Genomic DNA, 27,800 nt, shown 5'->3' on the forward strand with positions numbered 1-27,800 from the left:
GGTTCAAGTGTGAGAGGGAGGGTTACATTTGCTGCCGAATAATTTCCTACGTTCACTTGTTCATCGTTACATACCTTAGGAATAAAGAAAAAAAATGTGTGTGTGTGTGTGTGTGTGTGTGTGTGTGTGTGTGTGTGTGTGTGTGTGTGTGTGTGTGTGTGTGTGTGTGTGTGTGTGTGTGTGTGTGTGTGTGTGTGTAGTACTTTTACGTTTGTTTTATCACTAGTATGTATGCGTCATTAATTGCTCATTCTTAGTTTGAAAAAAAGAAAGAAATGCGTAAATATGAGGACATTTTCCTCACAGGTGAATTTTGCTCGTCTGGATGTTAATGACTTACTGTATTTGCAAGTAACCAGGGAAGAGAAAGTGGCTGGGATTTGATGCAGTTTACTGGGATCCTGTGATGGAGGCGCAACTTTTCCTCCGCGCACGCTGGCGTATGAGAGGGGCGCACCGCGGCGCGCAGCCAATCACAGGGGCGCACTGCTCAGCTCCACTAATCATGGATTAGCCACAACCGACTGCAGTCTGCAGCGCTGGGAGGGAGAGCTAGTCACTGCCATTCAGTACTCACATTCTCTGTATTTTATTATTAGCTCGCTTGGATCTTTCAGCAGGGATTTTTTTTCTTCTTCTTCTTCTCTCAGCAGCAGCAGCGACTTTTGCATTGCGCAACCAAGCAGGCTGCGCGCGTCGAGATATCTCAGGTAAAGGTGCGAGGCGGTGGGGGACCAATGCAGAGAGGAGCTCCCGATTCAGGGAAGGGTCCATAGGTATAGGACTCTTTTGATGGCCCTTTAATTTAAACCCGCTCCATAGTAACGCGGCTTCGTCGAGGCGCTCCTCCGGTTTGGTTTTTCTTTTTTCCGCGTTCCCTCAAATATGTTCAAGACGGTCAATTACCCGACGGTGGATCCTGCGCCCACCATCATGCACGGCACTTGGTTTGCCACGGGGTGCCGAGAAAACACGCCCGTGGCGGTGGAGAAGCCCAAGAAAAAGGCGTTCAGCCTGGTGAAAATCATGTCTCTGAGCAGCAAGAAGGCGCACGGTGCGCATCCGCACCACAACAACAACATGCCGTTCACCATCCACTGTCACATCGGGAAGGAGATCAAACACATATGCAGCAACTGCAGCCGCGGAAACGACACGCAGGATGGTGAGTACGGGCTCCTAAAACCTTGTGTGGTTTCGCCCATAGTAAGTAGGGAAGCCTTGCGGTATTACCAACCACGACGTGTTTCCCTGTTGTGTTGGATCTGGCAGCGCCTCGTCGTCTGATAACCAGATCAGACGCAGATCAGTCTGTTTGTTTGTTTGTTTGTGTCTGTCCTTACCTTCCATTGCAGTGGTTTACTTAGAATCAAAATGACACCACAAAAAAAAAAAACCGAGAGTGATTCACTGTGGCTTGTTGCTGAAACTGCAGCTGAATGGATCAGAACTTCTCGCGGGGCTGGGCTGCTCCCTGTTGTTTTGCATAAAAACAAAGATGATTTGTTTCTCCTGATTTTAAAGATGTTTTTTCATGTTTGTTTTTTTTACCTGTTTAGATGTGTTCTGATGCAATGCAGCGTGTTTGTGCAAAGCCATTTCCAGTTCAGTGTCATTACATCACCACTCAGCCATCTTGGTATGCAAACAAGTGTTTTTAATTGAAACCAGTCACAACAGTTCGCTACTAAACTAGTGGAGAATGTGAGTTATGTGCACCACAGTGAGGGCTGCAAATACAAACGCATTTGACTCCCTCTGCACGAGATATCTGGAGAAAACGATCCTCCTTTCTTGTCCTTGCTGTCAGTAGACAGAGCTCCTCTCTTGTGCCAGAATTTTGTCAAGATTGTACTAAATTGCATCATCACAATTAGACATTCTGGTTTCTGTCTGTCTGGAAGTAGAGGGGGGAAAAAAAGAACCATGTAAGGAGGTGTTGAGCAGCGTGGATCAGCAGATCCAGTGGGTTAGATTTCACAGAAGATGCCCAGATCAGCCTAAATTGTGTTTGAAACTTTGCTTCATTTCAATTGTGTTTTAAAGGAGCAGCAGCCAAAGACGTTTTTGACGTTGTGCACAAACGCTGACGCTGAAGCTACTAAAAGTGAGAGACGTTGTCCTCTCTCCTTCAGTCATGCAGTGACGGAAGAAAGGCCGTTAAGACGCTGCTCAGCTTACAATCGGGTGTCTTCCTCTCTTCATCTGTCCTTTTGGACCTCTAATGAAGTCATATGAATCTCAACTGGATTCAATTAGCACTGACTGTGGAGTTATTTATAGGTTGGTGTGGTGGCAAGATTGCCAAGATGGTTGGCTCCGAGGCACCGAAGTCGTCAAGTAAGGGTCCGTGGGGCCGACTTCTGCACTGCATTACTGTCACAGTATTTATCAGGCTGTCCTATTGCCCTCAGGAGGGGGTGGGAGGAGGGAGGCTGGCCTGTAAAATGATACGTCTGTGTTGACGAACCCTGTGAAATTGATGTGGTGATTTAAAGGGGAGAAAGCTGGTCGGCTGATTCCCCGATGGCGTGTTGCGGATGACGATCTGAAGCAATGTGGTGACGCTGACGGTAGAGTCACTTCATGCGTCTAGAGTTTTATTTTTATTTCATTATTCTGTTTCTGGGTCCATCCTGTCTTGAAGTTCTAATAATTCCAATCATTTCATGGCCAGTGGTTCAAGTTTTGTGTTTAAATCAATGACTGCAACATTAACTACAGATTAGCTAAACTGTATGTAAAAATTCAGAATCTGTTGATCTTCATCTTGCAGGTTGACTTGAGATAAATAAGTCTCATTTGGCTGTAAAGGCTGCAGACAAACGTTCACAGTTGTTGCGATTGTCTCAAGGGGAGTGAAAATGTTTCCAGGTTCGGTCGTCCATTATACTCAAATACTAATAATAATCTCTGTCTGCTTTAGTTACTATGAATCCTGCCGTATAGTTTTACATCTGCTAAAGCAGCTCTGCTACTGTAGTGTGTAACTGCATTGATTGATTTGAAAACTCTTGACATCCATCAGTGTTGACCACACTCACAGTGGAGATGATTGAGGGCACGTTCCTCCAAGCTGAATGAATTCGTAGAGTTCGGGCCGCGAGAGTCCAAGTTGGATTGTTGTTTCTGAAAATACTTCTTTAATAAACAGTTCTTTGGAAGCGTTTTGAGTTGTGTGATTGTTCTGTTCAGTCAAGGTCACTTAGCCTAGTATGTATTTGAGAGACTTGGTACAGTTTGAAGTGAGGAGACTGGGGAGCACACGGTGCTGTTTGCTGCAAGCATTCCTCATAGTTTAGTCCTTTTTTTTTTTTTAAGCTGTTCACAAGCCAAGAGTCTTTTGTTTGTTTTCTGTGCACCATGTTGTTGGTTTTTCTTTTCCTGTAAGTGGCGCGTGTGTATCCCTTTGCATTTGGATTCATCTCTTCGTGTATTAACAAAATGCTTAACATTCATTGCTTCGGATATCAAACGGTACTTTAAAGTCTTAAGGGGTGGGTCTCGTGAATATTTGATGACGAGTAGAAAGATTTCGTCCTAATGAGGTGCTTATCAGTCTGTTTAGTGCGTTCTGGCAAGTCATGCAAACGGCTCAGTGTGATGCAGCCTCAAAGTGTTCTGCATAATGCCATCTGATATACAGGTTTGTTTATCTTCTTGTGGAAGCGCTTCCACTTACCATGAAGATTCAGGAGGCCACTCCGCACCAATGTTTGCTTCTTGGATCTTTCAAAACTAAACTGTCTGCATCTTCACCTAAAATACGTCATTCTGCTCGTCCCGTCACAGCTGAGGAGGTAGAGAGACTGGCCGCCATGCGCTCCGAGTCCCTGCTGTCCGGCACCCACACTCCACCCATCCGACGCAGGAGCAAGTTTGCTACTCTGGGTCGACTCCTCAAGCCCTGGAAATGGAGGAAGAAGAAGAGCGAGAAGTTCAAGCAGACGTCTGCAGGTACTTCACATATTCACAGTCGTTCCATTTTAACACTGGTGTCAAAACTACAAGGGTAACTTGTAAGAGAAGCTATTTTTTTTTTTTTTTTTTTAAACTAACTGCCATAATATTTTCTTTTAATTGTATAATATTCTAATACTCGTAAATGATTCAAATAATGTGCAGTGTTTTATTGTCAAAATTGCAACATTTATATTGTCAATCGGCCCTCTGCCATTGGGAATCATTGGGAAGCCTAAAATGTTGCCGGAAAATGGGCTTTGGTTATATTGTGCATCACTGCTTTAGCAGTCTCGAAGCGCTTTACACTGTTACGTACACACACACACACACACACACACACACACACACACCCCTGTGGCCACAGCTGCCCCAAAATTAAACTTTGCATCCCCTGCAGAGGTGCTTGATGTGGAAGGACCTCAACATTGGTAAACACTCTACCTTAATTTGAAAAGGTTGTGCTTTGGCAAAAAGAAAATAAATATTGAGTTTTGGTCCTCGAGGTGATTGAACATGCGGCGAATTGATTCAGCAAAAAGTGCAGCGTTGGAGTTTCATGTTTTTAGGGATCTTTAGATTTTCTTTCATCTTGCAGCCTGCTGTCGTCAGAGTGAGTGGTCTCCTCAGAGGTGGCTCTTCTTTTTTTTTTTTTTTTCTTTAACCTTCAGCTCCGATATCCTGAACTCTGCTGTCAGTCTGTTTGATAGGAGGAGGCATTTTCTATCTTCCAGGTTTGAAGTGGAAAGTTTATTGTGGATGCACAATTGCTCAGGAACTTCAATGTGGTCTGAACAAGCCACAGTGTAATGATGCATGCCCTTTGATAACAGCATCTTCTGAAGGACGGCGATGAAGAGCAGAGCAACAAAAGCTGCTGTGTTTGGGGTATTAATGCACAGTGGAACCGAGGGGACCGGCTCTATTCATTGCTTTTGTGATCTCCCTTGTTTTGCATGCGTACAGCTGCCACCTCCAAACAATTCAGTCGCCACTTTTGTTCTATTCTGTGCTTATTGTTGACAGATTATGACCCGCCGCATCTCGCTGGACTGAATTTCTGGGTTGAGTTGAGTCACAGGCGGTATGCAGCCTGACAGGCAGCTCTGGCCGAAGCTTTAGCTGCAGCAATCTCCTGCAAATGGAACCACTTTATCACATCTTAGCATGAAGCGTGGATCCAACTTTTAAAGTCAGAACTAAATGGAGTACTGGTAGTTTTTTTTTTTTTTTGCAGAGTCGCAGAAGTCCTAGTCTGAAAAATTCAAATGACGGGAAATGTTAGGGGGATTTTAAACTCTAGCAGGAAAGTCAATCGCAGTTCTATAGAGACTTTAAAGCTGCTAATGTTTGTTGTGTTTGTCATTGTGACTGAGAATTGGAGCCGTGGTTCCTCTCGGCTCTTCAGGCTCAGATTGTTTAGGGTCATTGTTTTGTTTTCAGCCGCCAGTGTATTGCTTTGGTTGATCCCACGTCTTTCCCTCGCATCGTCCACGTTTCCAGCTTCAGCAAGCTGCCAAACACAAGCTGTGAGCCGGAGAGCGACTATTTGAGTTTTATTGGGTCAGAAGCAGAAGTAGAAGTGCATGCTGATGTTCAAACTCTGCTTCTGCTGTTTGCTCTTGCGTCGGAGCACATTCAGCTACATGAGGTCGGAACATACATTGCACGGGCGCCGTCAAATCAGTTACTTTTACGACACGACATCTTATATAAGTAATCGTTGCTTCATATTTGAGTGTAACTATTTCAAATACACGGAAGAAAAGAGAAGAATGAATATAACTTATTCACGACAAAGTGTTTTCAGATTCTGTTATCACCTATTAAACAAAATTGATTTGGTGACCCGTAGCCTCGTTATTGATCTCAGTTTATTAATAGAACATCATGCATGCTGTTTTGCATCTGCCCTCATTTAAGTGCCAAGATGACAGCCGTTTGACTCTCCTTAATACAGATGACCTCATTTTTAAGAAATGATGGAAGACTGATGCCACCTTCTGCGACCAGTTTGATTTGTTGTATTAATTCTTTGTCTTTGCTGACAGCTTGAAGTCTCCAAGAGGTATGACTGGCCATTTGTTAGCCTGTGGTTTAAAGTCTTCGGTGTTCAAAAAAAAAAAAGGGAAAAATTTGTGTAGTGCAGTGGTTGCACTTTCTGTTTGTCTCATTAAAGGCAAAGTCGAGTGTGCGGTCGTGATCACCGCTGAACTGCTCTGATCTTGGACTTGAATGCGTCGTCTTTTTGTTCCGGCGGTTGTCGCCGATACCTTGCTGTTGATTATGTTTCCCCGTTTCAGCGGGGAGCGAGACCAGCCACTGGGCATGCAGATGTTGTCACGGATAATTGGACGGCGAACACAGCGGATGATTATGAATGTGTTGTGATATTAAGCAGATGAAGGCGAGCTCCGGGGGGCTGTACTCTTCACCTCAGGAAGGAAGACGGGAGAGCCTGACAGTTGGTTGGCTTGTCACGCCGCCTTATTCTGCTCGGTAAATTTTCTCCACGAGCTGGTATCAGGAAGAGATCTCACGAGGCAGATTTATCAAAGGAGCATGCATGTTTTAGTCTGATATTATCTTGACGTCTTGTTTTAATCTGATTAGCAGATTTCTCTGTAAGAAGCAGTCGTCTGAGGACACCGATGATCGATGGTGATTATCAAAATACTTTTATATAAACAATTTTCTTAATGTTTGTATAAGAAAGAGAAGTTGGTGTCAAAAGGCCGGGGTGTCCTCTCATAGGTGTCAAGGTCTCACTTTGCTTTGCCGTCACGGTTCGGCTCCTCATTGATAAAAGACTCCATGAAAGTTGCAATACAGTTTTCGTGAAGCTCAGCCTGTGAGAATTGCCTCAGTAAAAGCCTCCACTTTGAGCTACTGAGCCTCAGGGTTGGTAGGATGTGTTCCGAGTATCTGGGTCACTTCGCAGTGGAATAGGTTTTTTTTTTTTTTTATAAAAAAATATAAGTGTAGTGTTCTCAGATCAATGGCGGCTCTGCTCAGATATGCCAGTTTCATTTAATATGCTCTCAGCTGAGTCTCCCCGATGGGCGCCTAATCTTCTCATCTCAGTACAGATTCAGTGGCTGGAGCGTCGGACTCGGGCTGGAGTAGCCATCCAAGTAAAAGTTGCTTAATTTCGGAAATGAAAGGTTACATGAAGTGTTGTTTTTGTCTTAATTTGTGTACCTCGGCTGTACCCTCCATCGATTCATTTTCTGTACCCACACGGGAGGCACTGGAAGCGGGACTCTCGTCTACTTAATTCACCCAACGCGCAGGTCTATAAGCTGTGGATGGACACAGATTACCTGGAGACAAACCACATGCTCAAAAAGACCATGCAGACTCTACACTGAAATTGCCCCAAGTTTGAAATCGTACCGGGATGGTTTCAAAATGAGGACAAATCACTACAACACCACTGTAAGGCCTAGGAAAATCCTCAAAAAACGAATTATTTGTGTATCTGACACTTCTTTTTGGCGGTAACGCACTAGTAACTGATTACTTTTATGGAAGTGTCACAATAGCGTTATCGTGCTTCTCACCGCCAGCGGCTGAATGCATGAAGCTGTTGTCTTAACAGTCACCATTTCAATAAACTCCTGTTTGCTGATGGAGCCCCTCATTGATCATGAATTAACTCAACGCTTCTGACCGCAACACCAAAGATATCCAACTGTAAGTACCACGAGAAAGTTTCAGATGAAATTTTGTATGTGCCTCCTGCTTGCTGTTGATGAGTATCGCCTCCATTTTGTGTTTTTTCACCAAAGTCCCGTCCATTTTGACTGGCCAGCTTTTCGCAATTTTTTATTTATTTTTTAAACAGTTTGCCGAATCTTTCACAAAAGTCACAGCACACCTCTCCCTCTTAAAGAGGCAGGCACACAGAGTTAACATGAGACTATATCCACAGTAGGTGTAATTGGTTGGCAGGCAACAACAATATGTTTGACAAGATATTATAATAGAAATATATTAATCATTGTATGTTGGTAGAAAAAAACGAAAAAAAAAAACTTGTATACTAGTCTTTAGACTGACCCACACGGACTGGCTTTTTTTTTTTTTTGATTGGCACAAAATTGTGTTTTTGGGTACGGCTCTTTTAGGAGCATCCCAATGAAATAAAAAATAAATGACTTTCTCTTGCATGCTAATAATGTAATTTTTTTATTTATTTATTTTTGCTGGCAAGCCTGTGTTTCATCTCTTTACTTGATATGCAGCCTGTATCTGACAAGTTTCCACTTCAATTTCACCAATTTCCCCTTTTTGTTTCATGAGAAGCCACCGCGTGTCAAAATACGAAGACATAATATTCTCATTAAGGCTTTTGAGTTAATGGTATTATGCAACTGTGTACATCCCGTGGCCTGCGGTTATGTCATAAAGCTTTAAGTAATTACTTTTCATTTGAGATGAAACGGCAGTATAATCCTTGTACACATTGCACCATGGCCTGTCTGGGGTTGACCCTTTAGCCACATGTTTCCCTGGTTGAACTGATGTTGTTCATATTTATTAATCTGAAGAACATTTGTTCAGATGAATGAAAGGTTAAAAAGATTTGTAGTGTTACAAAATACTAGTTCAAGTTGGAGGACAACGTTTAGTTAACCACTTCAAAGGGCAAAAATACATGGAAATGAAATATTTCAAATCTATGGGCTGTTATTGAAAACTGTATTAAGTTTTTCTTTAACACCACTACATGCCATTTATATGTAATAAAAACCTGTAAAATTACTAAAAGTAAAAAAAAAAAAAAAAAAAAAAAGTGAATTTGTGTGAATTTATGGAAAACTGTTAACGCAGACAGAACAGAAGACTGTAGTAAACTTCAACTTTGCCTATATTTATCATTCATATCATGTCGGCTGCTCATTGAAGTAGTCTGACATGACCTGACCCTTCTTTATTTATCTTCTCGGTCCTGCTCAAACAGCAGATGTGATCTTGTTGCTCTCACCGTCATCAGTCACCATCTACATCAACGCCTTTCGTTCTGGTGAATAGCTACTTACTTTATCTGGTGTCTTTCTAAATATACAAGTGCAGTGGGAGGAGTGAATAGAAGAGTCCATGAAATGAAACGTATCGGGTACAAGGAACTGGAAGCAGATTGCAGGTACAGAGACTTTCTATGAGGTTGGTTGCTGTCTACCTGAAGCCTTTCCTCTGTTGAGCGTCACAGGTGCAGCCAAGATGAAGTCCATGAGATCAGCAAACAAAGCCACAGAGAAAACAACAGGGTGGCTTGGGATTAGGAAGGCTGATCCATGGATTGCTGCAGAGATGCAAGTCAGGGCTTGATCAACAGCAGCTGAGTCACCTGGATAAAAGTGTCTGATACTGTGAGACCAGAAACCCTGGCGATGCTCCATTAGATTCGATGCTCTGATTTAGTTTACTGCAAACTACTTCTTGTTCAGCGAGAAATCCTTGATGTCTGGTATCGGTGCTGGTTGATTGGACATGGGGGAAGAGACATGGAAAGGTATTATAGTGGCTTTTTCCTCATCATATTTGAGAAATAATCATGGTAAATACATGATAAAGGGGTGCGGCAGTATTTTAAGATTTGGAAGAGTTTTATAGAAAAATAATGGATTGGTTGTATAACATTTCAGAATGACGTTTTATGAGCTTACAGTTAGGGCTGTTTCTCTGAGTCTGGTTTCTGCAAAGATTTCTTCCTGTTAGAGTTTTTCTTTTCTACAGTCGCAAATAAATCTGCTTGCTCATGTGGATTCGTTGGGTTTTTCTCTGTTAAAAGCACTTAGAAATGACTGTGTTGTATTTGGTGCTATATAAATAAAGTTGAATTGAATATGAATAACAGATGCCTTAAACGCGTCACAAATTATTTTAATTTGCTGCACATTATTTTAGCGTTGAGCTTTTTCTTGGCATGAAAGTTGGCAGCCTTTTAGTTTAGGTGTTTATCGTGAATCGCTAAAACACTTGGAGTCAATTAAATCGGCTCTGTGGGTTCTGGGTCAGCTGCTTGATGGGTCTTGTTTACTCTCTTCTTGTTGTACTTGACCTAATGTTTATTGGGTCCTCCCTGGGGGAAATTAATCACTTTTGGATGGAGCTGCCAGCATCAGCGCCCCCATATCGCAAGCAGAAATGGTGCACTTTCCTTTGATTTCATGCTAAATTTGCCACTTCCTAAGGCTCAAATGGTGATTCTTTTCATGAAAAACGGGTGATATTTTGGTCACGTACTTCTCCTCAACTTCCTACCCCCCCCCCCCCCCCCCCCCCCCCCAAAAAAAAACCTGTTTAACTAATTCCAGGCTTAGAGCTTGTGTCAAACAGGCTTCTGTTGGAAAACTTTTGAAGTGTAGAGTGATCTTGAACGTCTGCTATCCTGAAGGGGCTCGCCGTGGATTGTACTGCTAAATGATAACTGTTGTTATTTTCAACCAGCTGAAGGACAGTGAATCCAAATATCTGCCCCACAGGGCTGCCAGTCTGACATTTATATGACTTTCAGTTCATTCTTTTGACTCTGTGGCGTTGGTTTTGAATGTACCGTGCTGTGACTGAGAGCAGGACTCGGTGAGGTATTTTTTATTTTTGTTTCCCATGAATCTCCTGCGAGGATGAAGCAGCATTGAAGGGCGATGGACTGGAGTGGACTCCTGGGTCATAAGCGAGGCACACATGGCAGAAGCCGTGATCTTGCTCCGGGGCAGGAGCTGCAGGGGCCTGCGGCGAGTCTCCTGTGCTATTCTGCTCGAGTGCCGTTGCTCATGCCCATTTCAAATTTTTAATTGGTTTCGTCGCAGGGTTAGATTTCGGAATAAGTAACGTGATTTTTAACTGCTTTCGTTCAGCCTGCTGATAGAAGATCTTAAACACTTCAACTTTTGAAGGCTAAAAATAGAAGCAGACAAGAGCTGTGGGACACGCCGTCTTGTGCATAATGTATTACTATGAAGCCAAGTGTTGCTGGAGTATCTCTTTTATCCTCAGTCTTCGCAAACTGGCGCTTTTTGCGTTTCCGCTTTAAGTGTTAACGATATCTTCATGGCCACATTTAGGATTCAATACATTATCTTCCCAAATGGAAATTTGGATTTTCCCGAATAAAACAAAAGACAATATTTACAGAAATGGGGCACATTCGTGGCTGAGTTTAATAGGTTTGCCAGTGAAGCAGCATAGCATGAAAAACATTTGCATTGGATATGAGCGTTTTATTCAGTGCAGTCAATATGAATAAAGTACAGTCTGCCGCTGTAATCGGTAGTGAAGATCCAGCAAATAACATGTTTAACGATAGTGGGGCAGAATTGCCTTGGAGTCCACAGATGTTTTACATACAGATTAATATTATTGCAAAGTCCTTTCTTTATTGTTTCTTTAAGTTCCTCCAAAACGTCATCACAGCTGCTTATATCATCACCTGCATTATAAATCTAGGATGTTATCAGCAGACATCATATTCTAATATAGCTGAATGATTTGTTTTTTTATTAAAGATATTCTCCTGTCTGAACTTTGAATTTGAGCAAAGACCACCAAATGATGGCTATACGCGTTTCAATGGCTTGATATGTGGCTTGTCAAGTGGTATGACAGTTGAGTGCAATGTTATTGAATGTCAGTACTTCATCACAGGGAATCAAGGTGCTCGTCACTAAAGAAAATAACTTTTGCAATACTTTCCCTCAAAGTAAAGAAGCGTTAAAAATGTGCACGTTGCTGTATTATGGCAGTGTTGCGGTGACGCATCAGCTGAGCTGAGAGCTGGCTGGGTTAGTCTGAACGAGTCACTCATCAGCTGAATTTACATCAGTGAGTTCGGAGGAAGACGCTCTGGATAATCTGGATATTAGCTTTTCTTGAGAGAAGAGGATTTATGAGAAGCTGCAACAGAGCCGATGAGAAGCTACAGATATGCAGACGGATCTTATCAAGGAACTTGATATTTACTTAAGACTACTAATGCATTTTAGCTTCTGTGGATACGAGTTAATGTTACTTGCTGCGATAGGATATTTTTCATTGAGTTCATGAATGTGAACAGGGGGAGTAAAAAGGGAGAGCTGCCTCCTTGTAAACAGGAGTTTAGTGGACTAGTAACCCCCCCCCCCCCCCCCCCCCGGAGAAAACGGGTTTTGTGGGAAGCTGAACTTCAATCGGCTCAGGAAAAGCTGCTATTTTGCATGCAGTTAATGGTGTTCATGGTTAATGTGGTATTCCCAACACTGCTTGTATTTTAAAAAGTATGAGCGATAAAGAGACGTGGTCGAGTTGTGTTTTTGTGCGTGTTTGTTTTTTTGTTGAGTTCAGATAGTCTTCTCAGACTGGCAGCCCGAGCTGCAACAGCATTTCTTTAAACTCAGTTTCGTCGGTCAGCCTTTTTCCATCACTGCTCTCACTACTATTTTTATGCCTACTGAGCTCCTTAACAACAACTGAGCCAGAAAGCAGGTTGGCCCATGACAAGTGGTAACCATGGATTACTGCCGCACAATAAAGTATCTTTCAGCATACATATCAAATGCACTGAATCTTTTCTGGCCCCGGCGAGCTCAGTTGGTAGAGGATGAGACTCGCAATCTCATGGTAGAGGGTTCATGTCCCACGCCGGGCGCCACCTTCCCGTGGGCTCACCACCCGCAGGAAAGGTTCTTAATGGGTGCAATGTGATCTGGGTGACAGTGCTCAGACTGCCACCCCCGCCACCCGGAAATGGATAAGCGGGAGAAGATGGATGGATGAATCTTTTCTGCATCTTAATTTTGCTTTCAGATGATTTTCTTTTTTTTTTTTTTTACTGAAATGTAACATGGACTGAATGTAAATCTTGCAACTATTAAAAAAAAATTAAATAAAAAAAAAATCATGAAAGTTGACCTCTTTTACGGTGGTGAAACGGTTTAATGGCTTACATTTTCACCTTTACGTCAACATACCTCTAATGCTCCTCTTCTCTATGCTCTCAGCTTTGGAGAGGAAGATGTCAGTCCGGCAGAGCCGAGATGAGCTCATCAAGAGAGGAGTGCTGAAGGAGATCTTTGAAAAAGGTGAGGCGATTTAATGTTCCGGACTGCCTGGGATTTAACTAGGAAGTCTGCGAGAGGGGATAGACGTGTGCTCGATTCGAAGGTCTTCAGTTATTCATCTCCTCATTAATCAGTAGTCTCTGATGTGCACTCTTCAAGATTTGGCACGGGGAATCTAAAGATATAATCTTTCATTATAGAAATTTTGTAGAGTTTTAGAAAACTCTTTGATCTTGATTTGACGTGCCTCCGACACCCCACATTCAAAGCTGGAGCGTAGAACTTCAGTCTGACAGCGGGGTGTCTCCCTGCCTCAGGACATCAAAAACAAAGTTGGAGGAGCTGAGAAAGTCTGCTGGCTCCTGCCTGGATGCAAACAGGGAGCATGTAAGGAAGTGTGCAGACTTCCCTCAATTGCATTGTGTTAAATCTAAGCTTTGTGGACAATTTGAAATACGGAAGAGAAGTCTTTGATGTGAGAGCTGAGGCAAATCTTATTCAAAAGCACAGACTGATAATTAATATTGTATTACATTTGTTGATTGAAAGCCTCTTTTTCCTGGCCTTGTGTGCCCTCTCCGCATTTTCAATAACATGCACCCTCTTCCTCAGTGAAAAGTCAACAGTAATCAATTAAAGCTGCCAGTCCCTATTTTAGCACATTGTCTGTCTCTTGTTAGGTGCATATTATTACTGTACACCCAGGGCAGATCACCAGTATGTCACAGGGACACACACACACACACACACACACACACAGTCCATATGTTGATCCATTTTTGTAATAACATTTTGTCAGTAATGAAATAATAATTCATTATATAACTGAAGTAGAATGGGGGGAAAAAAAATCATTTTTAAAGGTAATAACTGCAGCCAATAATGTAATAATTCATATATATTTTACTATTTTATGTTATTGGCTTTATTACATCAAGAATGGCCAAAATTATTACAATTTACAATGACCAGTAAACCAAGGAAACCCAACTGCCGTAAAAAGAAATCCTCAGCTCACACGCAAGGGACAACATGCAAATTCCACAGAAATCAGACTTGAACTGGCCAGAGCATGAAACACCACCCCCATCGTCCAGCCTTAAATCAGTAGTATTTGTTTTTATACGTTCAAAGCACACACTTACAGCACATCTGAATGTTGAACGTGGAAATAAATGTAGACGTCTTTAGATGATGATTGAATCTCTGTAGTGTACAATTAGACATTTCCTTAAGAGTATGTTGCAATGTGAAATCTGACACCTAGAATATAGCTGGACTGTGCTTGAAAGTTGCACAGGAATTTATGTAAATTCTTCTTTATTATTTGGAGAATTTTGATATGAGTGCATGCAAACGTTTCTCTGCATCCACTAGAAGTGACTACAGAGTTTTTAAATAAATTGCATAGTGAGAATACTTAAGAAGAGGTAAACTGGGTACGTAGGTATCAAATTAAAATGTTGGCATTTAAATAAGTGTCTATGCAAAAAAAATAAAAATTTGAACGAAAAAAATCTATAATGTTTAAAACTTTATTTGGATTTATATTATTGATGTACGAAAACAAAACGGTTATGGTAATGTTTTAAAATTGAAGTACAGACAAACTTTTTTCCAGTCTTTTTCAGGGGTCAAGCAGATAAAAGACAGCGCAGCTTCCACAGTAGAAGTGTGACTGTGTAGGTTCACAAAAGATTTGCTGGTATTAGAAAAGACTGTTGCTAATTCAAAGTGGACACAGGAAGACTTGAAATACAGCTATCAATGATAACTTTATTAATGATATCGTGTGCACTGGTGTATTGCAGATGATTGTTTTCACACTCTTTAGTTCTCATTCATAAAGCTCGACTGTCTGTTTTGTTCCAGTCAGTCACGAAATAATACACTGCAGTCTTTTTGAACGTGGAAAAAATGAAGTCTGAACCTGTTTCACAAGTCTTGCAGAGACCGTTCGAAGCGACGTTTCGGAAGTGCGACAAGACAAATGCATTGTTTGTCAGCATGTTGGAGCATTGCTGTGATTTGCTCCGTCAGTCTTAAAATGTGATCATGCAAAACCCATTAAATTACTGAGAGCTGTAGAAGAATTAAAAAGCAAAAAGTTGAGTCAAACTGCTCATGTGCTGTCGTTCTGTGGTCTGGTCCTTGCTGATAAAAAGCTCTCGGGTTGTTAAACACTCTTAGCTCCCGTTGGTGTGAAAACACTCCGACTTTGCATCAAAACTTTGTTTAAAAAGTCTGTTTGGGGCGTGTCTCTCTCGTGCAGTTCAACAGATCATTAATGCATGTCACGTTTCTTTTCCTTTTCTTTTTTTTTTTTTCTTTCAGCAACAGTTGAATTTCGATCTTCGATGGACAGTGGCGTCTGCACTCAGGAGCCCCCTTTGAAATCATCCATGGTCCTGCCCTCCAAGAAATGTGTCACCTTCCCAAGTGACCATCAGGACACCCCCGCCAAGCCGCCGCTATATCACAAACAGCCCCCCGCTCTCCCCCCAAAGCCTTTTTCTCGGATCCCAAACCATAGCACAGGTGAGCCATTTTTACAGAGTTGTCATGGGTATTTGCAGATTTCTATCAGTGGTCTCCAAACCAGCATACAGAACTATACAAATGGCAGGGTTAATAGATGGTAGGGAAATCTTCAATGGGATCTTCTTCACTTATTTCACCAGCGGAAACATTTTTCTTGGATTAGGCTCGACTTTGTCAAGACGTTACCTCAAAACCATCAGAGCGTCTTCTAGAAATGGTGCAAACAACGCTTCATTATTCAGAAAGCTTAAAATCCTTCATATTACTGCTGAACCTTGGAAGTTACTCTTGCTTCAAAACGGTTGATCACCCCCGAGACGTCTTGTTCAAGCCTTGCATAATGTTAAAGGTCAGGATTACAATAGTTGTTTCACGTGTAAACCATATTAAATGATGTGTTTAGAGCTGCCTGGGGGCCAATTAAAGATTAACCTCACCTTTGATTTAAATGCCTATAAACATAACAGGTATTGAGTTTAAAAAAAATAAAATAAAAAATTTACTTTATAGCAATACATGACAACTTGAAGATACTTTAAAACCAGAATTCACACTACACATGTATACAAATGACATTTTCGAATGTGGTGATTAATTTGTGCATTGCTTTGTCTTTTTTTTTTTTTTTTTTTTTCATGCGAATATCAGATGTATATGAGAGACGAGACATGACTGCTTCTGTTATATTCTGTACTTCTGTTTCTCTCTTAAATTTCCTCCAACATTTCTTTCTCTACCCATTTCATCCAACTTGTGTAACACAGAAGAAACATATATACACACACCAAACAATACGGCATGTTTCTCTGTTTTTAGGGGAAATAAAGCAACGACTACGTGCTTACAGACGACATGCAGACTCCACTTTAAGGCACCGAGTTTGGAATTGATGCAGTGTTTTATATGAAGTTCTCAAAAATATGCCAGTAGAACAAGTGGAAACTAAGTCTGTTACTAAAAAAAACACACAAAAAAAACGGATTATTTAAAGTACAAGAGGTTCTGGTAAATCTCACTCAGAACTGCTTGTTCCTGAAAAATGTTTGTAGTGCGATCTGTGTCATAATCCACCAGCAAGTAGCTTATTTTATGGGAGGTTGGTAATACAGCCTAATCACTTGGATATTGTTTAGTTGTTTTGTTTTTTTCATTTTGAGTGTACTCACAATAATTTCACTGATATTTTCTTGCAAAAATATGTCTGGGTGTGATTGAACATATTCCCAAGGTGATTCATATGAATATTAGAAAATCCTTACAATACTTCTTGAAGCAAAGTGATTCCTCTTTCACTATGTACACGACAACTTAAACCCCAACTACAGTCATCTGACGCATCGGTCATATGAAGATATTTTCACCCCACAAGATTAAGGGTCTGAATGTAATCCTGGAAATTATTCCCATCCTAAAGTCGGTCTCGTCTCCATGGTTTGTTATATTTACCACAAATACATTGAGTCCAGGCTTTAGCTGAAGCTGATTGTCCAGTATAGTTGGGTGTAAAATGATCATTTGAGTGATATTCAGACAAGATACTGGGTAGGAGTTTCCTGCTGTGTGAAGTGTACCTGCATTGCCACACATGTGCAGAGGATTATAGTAGTCTCATTACAATCCCCCGTGGTTAGGTCAGCTGGACTCTCTCCGTCATTATCAATCTGTCACTGGAGAGAAGTGGCATTACTCTGGCCTAATTCCAGTTCCTTTGTGCCTGAGACATGTCCGACCGTCTGAGTCTTCTGCAAAACAAACTGCAGTACACCACTACATGTTTTCCTTGGTAACTCTCGATGTGGTTGCATTTCTTTTTCTCTCTCTGTAGATTCTTGCCAGCCAATGAAGTTGCCCTGTATGCCCGGGGGGAAACACTCTCCCCCTCTGCCTCCCAAGAAAGTGATGATTTGCGTGCCTCCGGGAGGGCTGGACTCCTCTTCGTCTCCATCCCCCAACCCCCTCAGCGCTCTCTCGCAGAAGTGTGCCCCCCCTCAGGGCATGCCGTCCCACCACGGCACCACCTTGCTGCCGTCTCAGCTGGCAGGCTTATCCGCTCTCCACCAGAGCCATGGTCACCCGCTGCAGCTTCAGTACGGCAGCTTACACGCTCCCAGCCGGATCATCGAGGAGCTCAATAAAACGCTGGCACTTTCCATGCAGAGGTTTGAAAGGTTAGTAGTGCGCAGGTCACAAAATCTGATTGTGTGAAGGCTGCCGCGGATTATGCATTGTCCTCTGTCTGTACCAAGAATAATATCTTGGTTGGATTTGGATTAAATATTTTCTGTGTATTTTTTTTAAATTACTCAGATTGATGTTATGAAACATAGCAATAGTTCAGTAATGATGGTGCTGATATTTCTTGTTTTTATTGGCACTGAAAATGTTTCTCTCTTCTCTTTGGACATGAGGATCACAGGAAGTAGTGAACTAACTGAAAGCTTCCCCCGAATCAGAGTCATGACTGCAAACAGACATGAGAGCTACCACAGTGCACCCTGCTTATTGGCATTTATTTTTGTGGCAACTCGTCTGCCCTTTCCAAATATATTCTGCTCTTAATCGAGGTTGCATCCCGTCAGCTCCGGAGCACTGGTATACAGGTCTAAATTGGCACAGTGCATCACAGGCCAGCATGGCCTAATTCTTAAGTAAATGTGTGTATGTGTGGGCACAGGCAGGCGCGCAGAGTAGGCGTCCCTCCAGCAGTTGGCCTGACATAACATGACCAGCTGCTCTTTACAAGCGCCGCAATTCTTCATGTTTGGAGATCAGGGGACATGATAGCGGATTGGACATTATATAACCTTGTACGTTCCCTTTTTTTTTTTTTTTTTTTCTCCCAACCAAAAGCCATTTGGGCAGAGGATAAGGAAGTAACAGTCCCGACGTTGCTCACAATTAGTCTGAAAGCTTGAAATGGTTATGTAACCGCGACGCTCCAGCGAGGCGGTTATTAATCCGTCTGTCAAATATATCACTGATTAATGCTAGTGGATGCTAACTACTGATCGCTCCTGAAATTTAAGCGACTTCTTGTATGTTTTAATTGACACAGGTTGTATAACGTCTTCTTTTCCTCAGTGCAGAATAGAGAGTCTCACAGCATTGTGTACAAATGAACAGAACTGCTCTCAGTTTGTATTCAGGCTCTAGTTTCATTTATTCTGCCCTCCTTTTATAGATGGATTAATAGCCACTAAGCTATTATCATTATGTTCTGTTGCAGAATAGGTTTTTTGGGGGGATTTTCTAGGTTGAGAGGGTTCAGTGGCGCTAATATTTAAATAATATACAGTATGTTGCAGAGAAAAAAAAACGTAAAACATTTGCTGAGAGATAATGTCTTTGATGTCTTCATTAGATTTTTGCCTTTCACCGTGAGGCGTGGGCACAAATTCAAGTTAAATTAATTTCTTTTTTCTTTTTTTTAATCTCATGAGTGAGTCAACTGTGCATTCATCTCTTTTGCTGTGCTGACTTAATGTCAAAAAGACTATTACTGGGGTTCACACCAATGCACATTCAATGCAAATGCTCCTTCTACCCCGAAACGATTTTACCATAAACTAAATATTGCTCTGGAATTGCTTCACGTGGATTTAAATGTCACGACCATGAACATGTGCTCCAGTACAGTATGATGAATAGTGTTGCTAATATTTTGCCCCATCCCATGTTCGCCAGTGGACTGTCCAAATGATCAGAAACAAATAAATGCCTCTGTGATGGCCTCGAGTCAAACTAAACCATGTCAGATTTATATTGTTAGCGCATTTCCGAGAAGTGTTTTTGTTAGTTTTTTTTCTTTTCATTCCTCATGTCAAAAGAAAAGCTATTTATTCTTTCTACTCTATTAGATTATACTTGTGTTATTAAGGAAGTGGCCAACAAATGTAAATTTGTGTCAGCATTGCCCCGAAGCTATCATCATTTTTGTAAATTAAGTTTGTGCACTGAGAAGCTATAATAACGGCATCAATCTGTTGGGCACTTTTATTCTGAAAACAAAGATGAAATTTCTCAGTTGCTTTTCTTTTTGTGATCCTGATGTCTCGTCCTCATAGGACATGTATTCATATTGTGTGTATATATTATGAAGTAAAGCATGTAGAAGCAACCGTGATCATGTTGCATGTTGATTGACTGAAAGCTGTTTTTTTCTTCTACATGTTTATTACATTGAGATCATCTGTTGCAGTTTTGGCTACCGTTTGGAAGACGTTCGTAGCCTCATGCCTCCTTTTCACTCGTGTAGCTCTGCTTTGCACGGTGGCAGTCAGTGTGTCCCCCTGGACCGAAGAGAAGTGCCGTCTGTGATCATCGACTATGAGGACGACAAGGAGAACATGCCCAATGAGTCCGACTACGAAGATCTACCGAGCATGTATAAAGACGAGGACGACGACGTGGATGACGAAGAGGACGATGACGAAGACGACGACTCCCTATTTACGAGTGAGTGGAGGCAGTTTGTTTTGGGTTTTTTTTTTTGTCTTTTTTCTTCAGCTCCTCTGCGCTCCTTATTGTTTCTCCAATTAATCATTTTGCTATATTTTATGAATAATGTGATTCTCAGGCTGCATTAATAAATTTTTTAAGCGTCTTAATTATGAATGTTAGTCATACCATTTAAATTTTAATATTTAGCAAAGAGAGGAAAAACTACTATGAAATGACAGTGTGTCTTGGCAGGGGAGATTTTATTGTGTATTTAGCTGGTCGGATAGCTTATGTTCGCAGATATGGTGACCTCCTTGCTTGACCATTTTTAAATTGGTTAATATCACCTGAATAGTCTTGGAGCTTAGATGCAGAGCTGACCTTCAAGGCAAGGCCAAAATTAGGCACACAGTGTGTGTTTCCAGGCTCACGCTGTCACCAAACACTATTGTGTGTGTTTGCTTCCCGTTGGCAAAGCGACTGAACTGCGCGGGGCGTTTTTTTTTTTTTTTTTCTTCTTTCTTTCCCACCAATTTAGGATTTCTAAAAGTTGCCATTGGTCTTGTATGATGGAGCGGCTCAGTAATGTCACATCGTAGCTTTAAGGGTTGAAGTTATTTTCAAATGGCTTTCTGAGACATGTGTGCACGTCAGTTCAGCCCTGACATGGGACCACTGGCAGCCCGCGAGCCACATGTAACCCTCCTTGCCCCAGTTCTGTGCAGCCCCGTGAGCCAATTCCCCAAAGTGGTGATGAAAGGTCACTCGGCCACATTTGAACCAGATATCAGTTGTATAAATATCAAATGTGTCCATTTTGATTGATTTAATGTGATTTACAGACATATTCACATAACTAGGGTTAGAGTTTCACCCTTTGATCATTATGGGTGTCGACAACATTTCATCCTCTTTGCTGAAGAGGGTCGTCTTTGATTTACGCCGTAGTCTCTTTAAACATTTTACAGCTTTGTTGGTACTGATGTTAACAAAACAGTGACAACTGACAGCATTGAAAGATAACACTTGATTACCGTCAGCATTCTATTTAAATAAAAACTACTGAATTTGAGCGTCTCCGTTGTCAGCACTATGTGGGTCAAGATAATGACTGATTCCCTCAATATATAAGGCTTAAATCAGTTTGTTGGCTCTATAAATTGGATGTTGACTCTTTTAGAAAGAAACGGATGCAAGAATGACAAGAAGCATCAACAAAAGCAGCTGATATCAACTGGCAGACAGAAATCTGCGTGTTTCCAGCTCTTTAAACCTGTAGCTAATGTTTCAGGTTGGTAGTGCATCACGGGTACTGTGGATCCAGTTTACGGCCACTGTCAGTTAAAGTCGGACATTTTTCATGGTGCTGTCAGGTGGAGTGAGTTACTTTGGCATTCATGTTCCTCCTCCGGTATTAGCAGGTCATTGAAATGGAAACAAATGACACAATAGCTTCAGCTAATGCAAACAGTCAGTTTAATGAACTGTCCAGCCACCCAGCTCTTTTAATGTAGAACAAAAGTAAAACATAATGAGGTCACAGACAATTCACCAACACTAACAGAGCTGGTACTTTCACTTACAAGGCCATTATTGCCAAAATAGTGGCGTTACAGTAACCTACAAAGACCAATAATAGAACTAATATTAAGATTTGATGCCTATTTATAAAAAAAAAAAAAAAAGGATTTGCAACTTGTAACAGAGATGCAGGTGATATAGAAATTGCTTATGTCTTTTGTTTACTCTACATCTGCACTGGTTTTGATGCATGCACTGTGATTTGTTTGGGTTTAGGTACCTTGGCTCAGAAGGTGCTAAGAAAAGACTCTTTGGCTATCAAGCTGAGCAATCGTCCATCCAAAAGAGAGCTGGAGGAGAAAAACATCCTTCCAATGCAGACAGATGAAGAGAGGCTGGAGTCTCGGCAGCAGATCGGCACGAAGCTCACCAGGTGAGACACGTGCACACATGCATTTTTAAACCTGAATACATTTGCGATACATGCAAGACATGTAGGTCAGGTATTTCACTAAACCTGGTTGATTCAGACTCGGGAACGGACTCGGACTCGCAAACGGCTCTGGCTTTTCAGTCAAGCTCAGTATTTTGTCCCGCATTGTGTTGACGGCACCCAAAATCCTGGCGCATAGAAGTGTGACTCAGTCCTAAGCCGATGTCTGTTTTTTTATATTCTCAAGCACTTTTATATTCTTTCATATCTCCCTTCTTAACATCCGATAAGGATAAACGCTTTATCTCGTTAAAATGAGTCTCTGAAAATGGAGCTGACCTAATTTCAGCATAGCATCACCCCTCCCCTCTCTTTTTTTCCTTTTCTTGTTCTCTTGTCTTCCCTGTCTTTCTCTCTCCGTTCTTCCTCCTGCCTGACTTCCTCCCTCGCTCACTGAATCATCACCACAGTGATGCATGTGCCAAACTCTCTCCACCCGACTCCTCCGCACAGCAGCACCACGCAAGCCGCTTCATAACGGCAGTTTACACACACACAGGCTCACTACGCTGGCGCAGTATGTACAAAAGGAATTTGTGTACATATGTCAGGGTCATGAATGTGAATTCTAGTAGCTGGGCGGATCAAACATCACGTTTCTTCCCCACAGCATGATTTTGCTCTCTGTTCTTTAAATGTGAATCGAGAGACCAAATAAAGAAGGTGCAATGATGTGCTGGGGGCGAAGGGGGGGGGGCATACATCGAGGAGGTAATGCAGTAATATAAATGAAAGATATGAAATGTGATGTTGGCAAGCGGGCGATGGGAGTATTATCTAGAGAAATTGGCAAACAGCTCTATTGTTCCCCACTGTGACCGGAACACGGCGCATGTTCCCAGAAGGCCTGCCTGCTATACTTGTCATGTTCCCAAAAAGATAATGTCCTTCACACAGTATCGCCCAATGCACATCTCTCCCAATTTCACCCTGGCTTTTTTTTTTTGTTGTTGTTGTTTACCGGGAGCTTTGTGTCCTGTAATGCTCTAATGTCACTGCTTGTGCTGGCCCGGTCCTAATTGATTATGATAATGCTGTTCCAGGACATGCTGACCTCGACTTAGTTCTGTTGACCTGGTTGTCGGGGAAAGTGTTGAAGAGTGAAGGAAAGTGTTTCGGCTTTTACCCTTGAGCAAGCACACATACACTGAGGAATTTTTGGGATTTTCATTGCCTTCCGAAATCCACATATGCATTTATATTTTTCAATGCATTTATTTTGTATCCCAAAAGGAAAGATTGTCTCTTTGGGAAATGCATTTATTTATTTATTAGTATTTTTTTTTTATGTTTTTGGCAGGATTTTTAATTTCAGGTGCCTTGACTACATTTCCTCCTATTGTTCAATATAACAATTTAGAATGCATTGCAAAAGCAACAATGAAATTACATCAAAAGGTTTGCAATTGTATTATTGCGATTGTGTTTTGACTTATCTGAAAAAAGAAACAAAGGTTTGGTTCCTTTTGCTGATTATTTCCCACCATTTCCATAACTAGCATATGTGCTTAAAATGAACCAGATTTTGGTCGAACTGGTTTGGTATCGTTTGACACACACATTGATATTTCTTGACATTATTCGGAGAGGAGTTACTGCTTTAGCTTTTCTGAGCAATAAATCTCAAGTGGGAGAAAAAGACAAAAGATGAGATGAGACGAGCTCGCCTGAGCACAGACCGATGCTGCATACAACAGCCTATTGGGCTTAACAGCTCCAGATGGCTGTCAGATCTCACAAGACGGAGACAATTATTGATCTAGTGCCTACAGATAGACTTGCTTACATCAGGTGCTGACACGGTGCTTTAATACCAGTCCCCAGCTGAAAGTATTTGGATTGACCTTTCAGTGATTTCAATCGCGTTATAAATCAACAAAATATGAAATGATCTGCATACAGTGCATCTTTTAAGAAAAAGAAGAAAAGAAAACGTGTCTTTTTTTCCCCGTTTGTTTTTGTAAATGTGAGCGAAGGTTTTGTGATGAAACCTTTCGTTTGGCATTTAAAGGTGTCATAATCACATTTGCCTAATTCAGCATCAAATGTGAGCTCAGGCCTCAGGAACTTCTGGCTTTATTTTGCTCTCACTCATTCTTAATTTACAATCTGATGGAGAGACAATAATAGATGTTACTTGGTAGATGCCTTGATGAGGATTTGGAGACCGAGACACTCGGATACTTTCCGCGATACTTGAATCGATGCACAGATATTTGGATTGATGCCTAGATACTTGTTTGGATACGGAAATATATATATATATATATATATATATATACTTGTCCATATTCTTGGATACGTGCATTGATAGTCAAATTGATTAATTAATAAGTTTTGATACTTGGACAGATGGATAAATATTTAATCATGAGGGTGGGTTGATTTCAATGTACCTTATTGGAAGTTTGAACCACTGACCCCATTGAATATTACCAGAACTTAAATGCACAAGTTGGATTAACCACAATGGAAAGTTACATTAACATAAGTTCAAAGGTTGTAAAAGGACAGACGAAACAGTGCGGAGACAAAAAGCGCTCATTCTGAACAGTTTTTTCCTGTGAGAAAGGAACGGATGATCAGTTTTGGGGAGGGCCTCTGTCAAGCTGTCATGGAGTTAAGATAATGTGTGAACCTTTTTCTTAAATAAACACATCCGTAAACTGAAGCTCGCCCCAAGCGCTTTTTTCTGTAAATCACTTGTGTCGGGTGGGAGGGGTGTTGGTAAGAATTCCAAATGAGGTGATCTATATTCAATTGATTTTCAGACAGTGCCTTTTATCTAAATCCTTGTGTTGCCGGTTGTGCTGCTTCTTTAAGACAAAATGCCAATAAGATAACCTTGCAGGAAGCTGCTGTCAAAGCAAGAGAAGTGAGCGCGGGGCAAAATGTAGCGGAGGAAAAAATAAACTAAGCAGCCGACCCTGAACCACACTCACCGAGGACTTTATTAGCAGCACCATGATGATATTGCAGAGAGAGGCAGACCTCCCTTTGCTCCGACAGCAGCTTCCACTTCTTTTCTTCCAAAGGTTCAGCATCCTGTTGGAAATTCTCCTCTGATGTTCTGCTCTGTTCTGACATGATCACATTTATCCTGGGCAATTGTCAGCTGCGTGTTCAATTTCTGCTTCCAACACGTTCTATCAGATGCACTGGAGGTCCCTGAAGTATGAAGAACTCATGTTAATGGTTCTTCCCATGTGAAATCAGACCCATATACACATGCTGGCAGGTAGAACTTGTTACCAGATTTGTTTATTTGGTTAATTTATTTATTTTTAAAAAGGTCATGACCGACTCATTTAAATTCTGATATTATTTCGTAAGAGTTTACATTGCACTGAAAGTTAAATCAGAGAAGTTGGTTTTGCCACCAAGGAAAACAAAACACCCAAAAGCTGAATCTATGTTTTGATGTTCTAATAAATAAAGTGTGGTTCAAGGCTTCTTTGGTGTATTTCCTAATTAAAACTTGCCCTTCCCAGCGGTCTGATTAACAAGTTTATAGTGGACGTTGGGATACACTGGCAGCATGCACTTAAAATAATAATTATATTTGTGCATTCTTAATCTGAATGTGATTATGATCGATTGGAGTATCTGTAAAGCAAAACTCTTCCAGGATTGTGTTGTGCATTGTTTGGTTACTCCACTCTCTCATCGGACTGTTTGTGAAGTCAGAACTTCCTGCTGCTTCTCTCTCGTGTGACGTTTCACCACAGAGTGTGCATCTTTTTATTAATACTTTGCACTGCACCACACGGCTCCTTATAAATGTCATTTTGAGTTTACACAGGGTACCTTTGTGTGCAACAGCAGGGACGAAGAAAGTGAAATGTTGGCACAGATTTCATCTGAAATGTTTGACAATGTCATTATTAAAGAGCAGTTTGATTTTCGTTGGAAACACTAACCCCCTTTTGGATTCATTGTTGATCTCCGTGAGTTTGTGTGCTGACAATGGATGGTGTGTTTCCCCATCAGGCGCTTGAGTCAGAGACCCACAGCGGAGGAGCTAGAACAAAGAAACATCCTAAAACGTGAGTATCCTTTCAGGATGTGTATTAAAATGATCTCTTAAGTGTGAAATGTTTGAATAAAAATGTCACATCGCATCGTGGCAATCCGTGCTCGTAGCAGTCTTTTGCAGACTTAATGTAGTGGAGCCCGGTGATTTGGGAGACCTAGTTATGAGAAAGCTCGTGGCATACATCTCTCCCTTTATTTCTCCTTGGTCGGCCTTTTCATGTGAGTCGAGCAGGCAGGCAGGCAGCAGGGCTCCCCGAGGAGTCGCGTCCAGGGAGACCGGTGTCTTAGCTCAAACACACGCCGTATCAGAGAGAAGCAGTTCTGTTGCCTGGGACTCTGCGGCTCTCACATCAAAGACCGATTCACAAGCCGTTCCTGCTTTCCCAGAGGCCCCTGCTTGATTGGCAGAGTGCAGGAGGTAAAAACAAATGTAGGAATTTGAGTGACAAGTCAGGTCATCCCATCGCTCAGACACATAGGATAGGTTGAACACATTGGGTGCCGTTTTCTCGACGGACTCAATCCAAGGACAAAAAGTGAAGAAAGCTGTGTTTTGTAGATCATGTTTTCGATGTCACAATGCTCCCTGGCAAAAAAAAAGAAATCCTACACTGGTGAAAAGCCTGTTTATTCATCATTTAAATTATGCCATGAAGATGTGCTATGTTCAGATCCCAAAACCTCAGTTAGCCCTGGAGATATTGTGTTTGTACTGTTAAAGTGCAAGTCGAGCTTTATTGAAGAAGCTTTCACAAACATCCCAGAATGATTCTTGTTTACTTGTTTCTCCCTTCACTGAGCTGGAGGTTTTTATCCTCTGTAATTGAGTTCAAATCAAGACGAAGACGTATCGTGAGCAGCAATGCTTTTCCTTAAAAGAAGTGCTTTTTTTTTCTTTCTTTTTTTCTGAAATGTCTTCATTAGTTGATCACTTGATCATAAACATGGACCAAAAAGCCCTGAGACTGCTTAAAAGGAACAAAGCAATCATTCTCCCCTGATACCCATTCCTAATAGCATTAAACAGCCAATAATGGAAACTATTTTGAGCTTTGAGAAACTTCTCCAGCTCAGTGTGGCTCTAATGAGCCGTATTATGCAAAACAGTGTTTGTTGGCCTTCCAAAGAAGAAGAATTCAACGTCTGGTGTGTCTGGATTCAAAAAAAAATAATCCTCTCGTTCTTTGCAGCTCGCAATGAGCAGGAAGAAATGGAGGAGAAGAGGGAGATAAAGCGAAGGCTAACGCGGAAGGTGAGTCCAAAACAGTCGCAAAGTTGAGAACCTGCACGTGCTCTTGTAGCGCTGAGCGCAGATGTTAGACCCGTGCCCCGTCAGGTAAAGCTGTAGTTTTACTTCTCGGGTTTTCCCCGAGAGACGGCGTCGTCCTTGTTGCCCTTCAAGCACGTTGGCTGCCAAATCCTTTGACCCCATAGGGAGGTGTTGAGCATGTTCCCACCACTGTCAATTAAAGAATAACACTTTCTGCTCACCCGCAGACAAAACACTCAAAACAGACCAAAAAAAAAAAGTCACTCTGTTCAAGTAGACCTTCGTGTGTCGACCGCTTCAGCACAGAAGCACATAATTAATGCAGTTCACTTATTCTAAATTCTCTGAGAAGTAATGCATATTTATTTCAACATTTATCATTCATAATATTTTATGCAAACCTATGATCTGAAATATGTAAAAGGTCCTGTTTTGTTTTTTCATTATTATTATTAAAAGTTCCAGTTGTCCTCGAATATTTTAATCCTCATTACAC

General features: G+C 41.5%; 1 protein-coding gene across 1 annotated transcript in view; it reads left to right on the plus strand.

Moving 5' to 3' along the window:
- The first annotated feature begins 1,092 nt into the window (after nucleotides 1-1,092).
- LOC308119719 (phosphatase and actin regulator 1-like) overlaps nucleotides 1,093-27,800 on the plus strand; it is a 32,525-nt gene continuing 5,817 nt past the window's right edge. The window contains exons 1-9 of the mRNA XM_080479869.1: nucleotides 1,093-1,165; nucleotides 3,793-3,957; nucleotides 12,945-13,025; nucleotides 15,339-15,542; nucleotides 17,371-17,713; nucleotides 19,801-20,000; nucleotides 21,783-21,939; nucleotides 25,990-26,045; nucleotides 27,225-27,286. Of these exons, the coding sequence (XP_080335995.1) occupies nucleotides 3,819-3,957; nucleotides 12,945-13,025; nucleotides 15,339-15,542; nucleotides 17,371-17,713; nucleotides 19,801-20,000; nucleotides 21,783-21,939; nucleotides 25,990-26,045; nucleotides 27,225-27,286 (1,242 nt within the window). The 5' untranslated portion in view covers nucleotides 1,093-1,165; nucleotides 3,793-3,818. The remainder of the gene's footprint in view (nucleotides 1,166-3,792; nucleotides 3,958-12,944; nucleotides 13,026-15,338; nucleotides 15,543-17,370; nucleotides 17,714-19,800; nucleotides 20,001-21,782; nucleotides 21,940-25,989; nucleotides 26,046-27,224; nucleotides 27,287-27,800) is intronic.

The sequence above is a fragment of the Lipophrys pholis genome, assembly GCF_963383615.2.
Source record: "Lipophrys pholis genome assembly, chromosome: 1".
Classification (NCBI taxonomy): Eukaryota; Metazoa; Chordata; class Actinopteri; order Blenniiformes; family Blenniidae; genus Lipophrys; species Lipophrys pholis.